Genomic DNA, 8,556 nt, shown 5'->3' on the forward strand with positions numbered 1-8,556 from the left:
ACACACACACACACACACACAACCGATTTAGACTGCTACACACACACACACACACACAACCGATTTAGACTGCTACACACACACACACACACACACACACACACACACACAACAGATTTAGACTGCTACACACACACACACACACACACACACACAACAGATTTAGACTGCTACACACACACACACAACAGATTTAGACTGCTACACACACACACACACACACACACAACCGATTTAGACTGCTACACACACACACACACACACACAACAGATTTAGACTGCTACACACACACACACACACACACACACACACACACACACACACAACAGATTTAGACTGCTACACACACACACACACACACAACAGATTTAGACTGCTACACACACACACACACACACACACACACACACACACAACAGATTTAGACTGCTACACACACACACACACACACACACACACACACGCACACACACACACACACACAACAGATTTAGACTGCTACACACACACACACACAACAGATTTAGACTGCTACACACACACACACACACAGATTTAGACTGCTACACACACACACACACACACACACACACACACAACCGATTTAGACTGCTACACACACACACACACACACACACAACAGATTTAGACTGCTACACACACACACACACACACACACACAACAGATTTAGACTGCTACACACACACACACACACAACAGATTTAGACTGCTACACACACACACACAACAGATTTAGACTGCTACACACACACACACACACACACACACACAACTGATTTAGACTGCTACACACACACACACACACACACACACACACACACACACACACACACACACACACAGATTTAGACTGCTACACACACACACACACACAGACACACACACACACACACACACAACAGATTTAGACTGCTACACACACACACACACACACACACACAACAGATTTAGACTGCTACACACACACACACACACACACACACACACACACACACACACAACAGATTTAGACTGCTACACACACACACACAAACACACAACAGATTGAGACTGCTACACACACACACAACAGATTTAGACTGCTACACACACACACACACACACAACCGATTTAGACTGCTACACACACACACACACACACACACACACACACACACACACACACAACAGATTTAGACTGCTACACACACACACACACACACACACACAACAGATTTAGACTGCTACACACACACACAACAGATTTAGACTGCTACACACACACACACACACACACACACACACACACAACAGATTTAGACTGCTACACACACACACACACACAACAGATTTAGACTGCTACACACACACACACACACACACACAACAGATTTAGACTGCTACACACACACACACACACACACACACACAACAGATTTAGACTGCTACACACACACACACACACACACACACACACACACACACACACACACACAACAGATTTAGACTGCTACACACACACACACACAACAGATTTAGACTGCTACACACACACACACACAACAGATTTAGACTGCTACACACACACACACACAACAGATTTAGACTGCTACACACACACACACACACACACACACAACCGATTTAGACTGCTACACACACACACACACACACACACAACAGATTTAGACTGCTACACACACACACACACACACACACACACAACAGATTTAGACTGCTACACACACACACACACAACAGATTTAGACTGCTACACACACACACACACACACACACACACACACACACACACACACACACACACACACACACACACAACAGATTTAGACTGCTACACACACACACACACACACAACAGATTTAGACTGCTACACACACACACACACAACAGATTTAGACTGCTACACACACACACACACACACACACAACCGATTTAGACTGCTACACACACACACACACACAACCGATTTAGACTGCTACACACACACACACACAGCATATTTAGACTGCCGCTCTTTGCGTCATAGGGCTGCTACCTCGGGTTACACTGGTCGTATAAGACCAGTCCTCTCTGCTCTCAGTACCTCCCCATAGAGGGCCAAACACACACACACACACTCTGTCCCGCCCTTCCGACACACATATGGAGCATGTGTCACTGTACATGTAAATCATATAATCCAGCCCACTAATTCCACTGGGAATTACAGACCTCAAGTTGTTTTTATTGTAAGTTTGATCATAAAGTATTTCATGTAAATATGTGAGATCAGAAATGTGCTGTTGTGGAAACCTGAACATTGCATAAGTATGCACTGAAGGAAACACACACATTCAGCTATTTATTGATTTGGGTGGATTCCATTTTGGGTGGATTCCATTTTGGGTGGATTCCATTTTGGGTGGATTCCATTTTGGGTGGATTCCATTTTGGGTGGATTCCATTTTGGGTGGATTCTATTTTGGGTGGATTCTATTTTGGGTGGATTCCATTTTGGGTGGATTCCATTTTGGGTGGATTCCATTTTGGGTGGATTCCATTTTGGGTGGATTCCATTTTGGGTGGATTCCATTTTGGGTGGATTCCATTTTGGGTGGATTCCATTTTGGGTGGATTCCATTTTGGGTGGATTCCATTTTGGGTGGATTCCATTTTGGGTGGATTCCATTTTGGGTGGATTCCATTTTGGGTGGATTCCATTTTGGGTGGATTCCATTTTGGGTGGATTCCATTTTGGGTGGATTCCATTTTGGGGTGGTGAAATCAGAAACTAAAATGGGTAACTTCAGTCTTCAACGGACTGATATGAAGAAACCTACAAATAGAAGTGGTGAAATCAACCGTCACTAATAACCTAGGAGATTTCACGTTAGTGGTCTGTCACCAACCAACACTGGTGCTTTTAGGCTCGCAGCAGGCTTTTGTTCTATCCCTGCATTAACTAACACACCTGACTCTCAGGTCAGGTCTTGAGCAGTTAGTTGTTCAGGGCTGCACAGTCTTCTCCTGGACCAGGTTTGGTGGACCAGGACCACTGGCTGAACTCATATAAATATATATAAATGTAATACATTCTGTGCTGCGGGTTAATTTTGTTCTCCCCCCTCCCCCTCCATGGTGACCAGGTGGGCTCGGTGGTAGCGGTTGGCTGGATTCGCTCCAAGAAGGCGGTTGATTGGCGGTTGTTCCGTAACATCTTCCTGGCGTGGTTCGTCACGGTGCCGGTGGCGGGGCTGTTCAGCGCTGCGGTCATGGCCCTGTTCGTCTACGGCATCCTCCCTTACGTCTGAGGAAGCGAGGAGAGAGGGAGAAAAGACGAGATGGAGGGAGAGGGGATGGTAAAGAAAGAGGAGATGCAACGAATGAGGCTAGTAGGAGAAAAGAGATGGATGGAGTGGTTAATTAAACTGTCTAGAGGGGAGAAGGAAAGAGTTAGATCACACGCTGCCTGGGTTCTGGTCCTGAAGAGGGTTAGATCACACGCTGCCTGGGTTCTGGTCCTGAAGAGGGTTAGATCACACGCTGCCTGGGTTCTGGTCCTAAAGAGGGTTAGATCACACGCTGCCTGGGTTCTGGTCCTAAAGAGGGTTAGATCACACGCTGCCTGGGTTCTGGTCCTAAAGAGGGTTTAGATCACACGCTGCCTGGGTTCTGGTCCTGAAGAGGGTTTAGATCACACGCTGCCTGGGTTCTGGTCCTAAAGAGGGTTAGATCACACGCTGCCTGGGTTCTGGTCCTGAAGAGGGTTTAGATCACACGCTGCCTGGGTTCTGGTCCTAAAGAGGGTTAGATCACACGCTGCCTGGGTTCTGGTCCTGAAGAGGGTTAGATCACACGCTGCCTGGGTTCTGGTCTTGAAGAGGGTTAGATCACACGCTGCCTGGGTTCTGGTCTTGAAGAGGGTTAGATCACACGCTGCCTGGGTTCTGGTCCTGAAGAGGGGTTAGATCACACGCTGCCTGGGTTCTGGTCCTGAAGAGGGGTTAGATCACACGCTGCCTGGGTTCTGGTCCTAAAGAGGGTTAGATCACACGCTGCCTGGGTTCTGGTCCTAAAGAGGGTTAGATCACACGCTGCCTGGGTTCTGGTCCTAAAGAGGGTTAGATCACACGCTGCCTGGGTTCTGGTCCTAAAGAGGGTTAGATCACACGCTGCCTGGGTTCTGGTCCTAAAGAGGGTTAGATCACATGGGTTCTGGCCAAGAGACTTGTTGACTTCTATGCTGAAGGAATCTTGTTTTATTTTTTTGCATTAAAAAAACTAATATGTTGAATCTTATAAAACAACCTGCTGTACAGATGCATATTATGGACAGACGTGTTACGGACAGATATACGTTAGCACACTAGGATTCAACTGTTTTACAGGCAATAATATGAAAAGACAAAATGCAGTCAGGACAATGTTTCGGTCCTCACTAGTTAACACAGTTAAAATTATATTTTATCTTTATATATATATATATATATATACATATCTTTCATTGCGTTAATAGCGGCTGCCTGCAGTAGGAGACAACGGTGTAGTCGGTTCAGTAGCTATCCTTAATGCCCAAAATATATATATATATTTTTTTTTTTACATATTGTAATATTGGATTACAATATGCTTTAGTTTTTAAACAAAAGATGTGTGTTGTTCAACCAAACCACTCTGTCACTTCATAGCCTACCTTTACCTTTACCTTTACTGCCCTTACATGCTAAACAGGAAGGTAGGTCTTGTTGCCACGGCGACCATAAAACCCTCCCAGGGTGCTGGGATTGCAAAACAAAAATTATTCCAAATGTACAGTACCAGTCAAAAGTTTGGACACACCTACTAATTCAAGGTTTTTTACTATTTTCTACATTGTAGAATAATAGTGGAGACATCAAAACTATGAAATAACACATATGGAGTCATGTAGTAACCAGAAAAGTGTTACAAATCAAAGTGTATTTGAGATTCTTCAAAGTTGCCACCCTTTGCCTAGATGACAGCATTGCACACTCTTGGCATTCTCTCAACCAGCTTCACCTGGAATGCTTTTCCAACAGTCTTGAATGAGTTCCCACATATGCTGAGTACTTTCTTCACTCTGCAGTCCAACTCATCCCAAACCATCTCAATTGGGTTGAGGTTGGGTGATTTTAGTAAAATAGCCCTTGCACAGCCTGGAGGTGTGTTGGATCATTGTCCTGTTGAAAAACACATGATAGTCCCACGAAGCCCAAGCCAGATGGGATGGTGTATCTCTGCAGAATGCTGTGGTAGCCATGCCGGTTAAATGTGCCTTGAATTCAAAATAAATCACAGACAGTGTCACCAGCAAAGCACCATTACACCTCCTTCTCCTCCATGCTTCACGGTGGGAACCACACATGCTATAATAATAATAATAATATATGCCATTTAGCAGACGCTTTTATCCAAAGCGACTTACAGTCATGTGTGCATACATTCTACGTATGGGTGGTCCCGGGAATCGAACCCACTACCCTGGCGTTACAAGCGCCATGCTCTACCAACTGAGCTACAGAAGGACCAGAAGGACCTGTAATCATCCGTTCACCTACTCTGCTTCTCACAAAGACACGGTGGTTGGAACCAAAAATCTCACATTTGGACTCATCAGACCAAAGGACAGATTTCCACCAGTCTAATGTCCATTGCTCACGTTTCGAAGCCCAAACAAGCCTCTCCTTATTGGTGTCCTTTAGTAGTGGTTTCTTTGCAGCAATTTGACCATGAAGGCCTGATTCACACACTCTTCTGAACAGTTGATGTTGAGATGTGTCTGTTACTTTAACTCTGTGAAGCATTTATTTGGGCTGCAATTTCTGAGGCTGGTAACTCTAATGAACTTATCCTCTGCAGCAGATGTAACTCTGGGTCTTCCATTCCTGTGGCAGTTTCATCATAGCGATTGATGGTTTTTGTGACTGCACTTGAAGAAACTTTAAAAGTTCTTGAACATTTTCCGGATTGACTGACCTTCATGTCTTAAAGTAATGATGGACTGTCGTTTCTGTTTGCATATTTGAGCTGTTCTTGCCATAATATGGACTTTTACCAAATAGGTTTATCTTCTGTATACCACCCCTACCTTGTCACAACACAACTGATTGGCTCAAACACATTAAGAAGGAAATCTATTTCAAAAATTTTCTTTTAACAAGGCACACCAGTTAATTGAAATGCATTCCAGGTGACTACCTCATGAAGCTGGTTGAGAGAATACCAAGCAAAGGTGTCATCAAGGCAAAGGGTGGCTACTTTGAAGAATCTCAAATATAAAATATATTTTGATTTGTTTAACACTTTTCTGGTTACTACATGATTCCATATGTGTTATTTCATAGTTTTGATGTCTTCACTATTATTCTACAATGTAGGAAATAGTCAAAATAAAGAAAAACCCTTGAATGAGGAGGTGTATCCAAACTTTTTGACTGGTACTGTGTACAGTATATATTTTTTGTTGTATTTTATTAGGATCCCTACAAGCTATTGCTGAAGCATCAGCTTTTCTTCCTGGGCTCCACATGAAACATGACATCATACAGAACATTCATTGACAAGAACAGACGTTACCATAGAAACCAGTTACCAGAAGATGGCCCAATTGAACTGCGTTCTGTGTGTTTGTTTTAAAGATGGATACCCAGTTTAAATTTTTTTTTATTTTTTTTTTATGTGTTCTATATTGTCATTTGTACTGTAAACTATCATGGGGTTTTGCGTATTTTAGATTTGTATTTAGTCTTTTATGAATACTTTTTGTTTTCACTCTGGGTGAGGTATAGAATACACCTGTTATTCTGTCTGACCGTTTCATTTATTATTTCACATTTTAACTGAGCACATGGGGGGGGGTGCTTTCTCATTTTGTTAATTTCAGAATAATATTTTACCAAAGATCCTGAGGAATCCCTTTTTTTAAATCAGTTTCTGAACCATCACTTAAAAAAACAAAAACGATTTGACTATTTGCAGCAGTTTAACAAAAAAACGGTTTCCTTCCTGTAGTGAATTGGATATTCGCTTGTGTTCCAAGTACAGTATTAGAGGTGTGTGTGTGTGTGTGTGTGTGTGTGTGTGTGTGTGTGTGTGTGTGTGTGTGTGTGTGTGTGTGTGTGTGTGTGTGTGTGTGTGTGTGTGTGTGGTAGGACAGCTCAACAGGGTGCGTTACACCATGCCAAAGTAAGCTGCTGTACTTGCTGTCATAGCAACATGCCAATATCATACAGACATGTCAAAGAGTAGCAGCAGCTAAAATACTGACACACACACACACACACACACACCACCCAGCAGTATGTTCAGGCCCACTGGTGCGGTCTGTTGTATATCCCAGCCCTCTGAGACAATACTGGAGGATGTATTTACTGTTAATATATGGATCAGGGTGGCTGTCTGTTTGTTCTACGTTTCCTGTTTGTTCAAGTGAAATAACCTAAACTAGCAGGCGTAAAAAAGTCCCCCACCCCAGGCATCTGGGTAGCCATGTTGTTAACAAAGAGAATTTGATGATGTCATTGTGCTAGGGTAAGGTTCTATGGGAGAGGGGCAGAACTGTTATATCCTGGCAGTGTAGGAGCTGATATCAGTAGTGTTATTGGGTAGGGGAGGATTGGGACGATATCAGTAGTGTTATTGGGTAGGGGAGGATTGGGACGATATCAGTAGTGTTATTGGGTAGGGGAGGATTGGGACGATATCAGTAGTGTTATTGGGGAGGGGAGGATTGGGACGATATCAGTAGTGTTATTGGGGAGGATAGGGACAATATCAGGGGCTAATATGGAGGTACCTGTAGCTCATAGAGTTGAATAGAGGGCACATACCAATGTCTCTGCCCATGCTAAAACCAGCTTTGTGGCAAGTGAGCCCTCAATCCAACTCTACGGTTTATATCAAGGTTTTGGGAGTAGTTTTGATCATCACCCGTGTTTTTTGACAGTCACCTGACTTGTAAATGAAGAAAAACGAACGAACCAAGCCTGGCTTTGTTTTTCAAATTTGAACAAACCCCCCAAATGCAAACGGTTTCTTATTTTATTTAGACATTTTCTTTGCGGTGTTGTTTCTTTTTCTTCTCGTTTTTATGAACCATTTATGAACCATTTTTATCTCATGAACCAATCTATGCTTAAGTGGCCATTTGCCTTGTTACGTTATGTTTTACTGTGTGCTGGATACAGTAAGTTACAGTAAGTACTGTGGAGTTTACATCGTAACTAAGATATTGTTGAGTAACTACAAAAAAATATATATATATATATATATATATATGACAAAAAAAAATGTGTTGCCTAATGATGCCAATGAAAAGACTAAACTGTTATTATTATTATTATTATTATTGTTAACCATGAATAATGTAAGACGAAATAACCTGAAGTGTCTAGACGAAAGAGCGTTAAATGAGGTCTCATAGTCCTCATGTTGTTCTTCTCTTGTCGTAGAGCTAGTTATCCTGAACCCTCTACACTGTTGTGTTAACACTACATGTATGGCTGCAATTCAATAATGAAGAGAATAAATAG

General features: G+C 42.8%; 1 protein-coding gene across 50 annotated transcripts in view; it reads left to right on the forward strand.

Annotated features, from left to right (window-relative positions):
* The window catches only part of LOC127911826 (sodium-dependent phosphate transporter 2-like), a 128,966-nt gene extending 121,607 nt beyond the window's left edge, over nucleotides 1–7,359 (forward strand). For 9 of the 50 annotated variants that reach the window (XM_052479715.1, XM_052479708.1, XM_052479709.1 and 6 more), the window contains one exon: nucleotides 3,151–7,359. In XM_052479715.1, coding sequence (XP_052335675.1) covers nucleotides 3,151–3,315 — 165 coding nt within the window. In that variant the 3' untranslated portion in view covers nucleotides 3,316–7,359. The remainder of the gene's footprint in view (nucleotides 1–3,150) is intronic. The other 41 variants (XR_008079564.1, XR_008079572.1, XR_008079570.1 and 38 more) reach the window with 41 other exon arrangements.
* Nucleotides 7,360–8,556: the final 1,197 nt, after the last annotated feature.

The sequence above is a fragment of the Oncorhynchus keta genome, chromosome 25 (assembly GCF_023373465.1).
Source record: "Oncorhynchus keta strain PuntledgeMale-10-30-2019 chromosome 25, Oket_V2, whole genome shotgun sequence".
Lineage (NCBI taxonomy): Eukaryota > Metazoa > Chordata > Actinopteri > Salmoniformes > Salmonidae > Oncorhynchus > Oncorhynchus keta.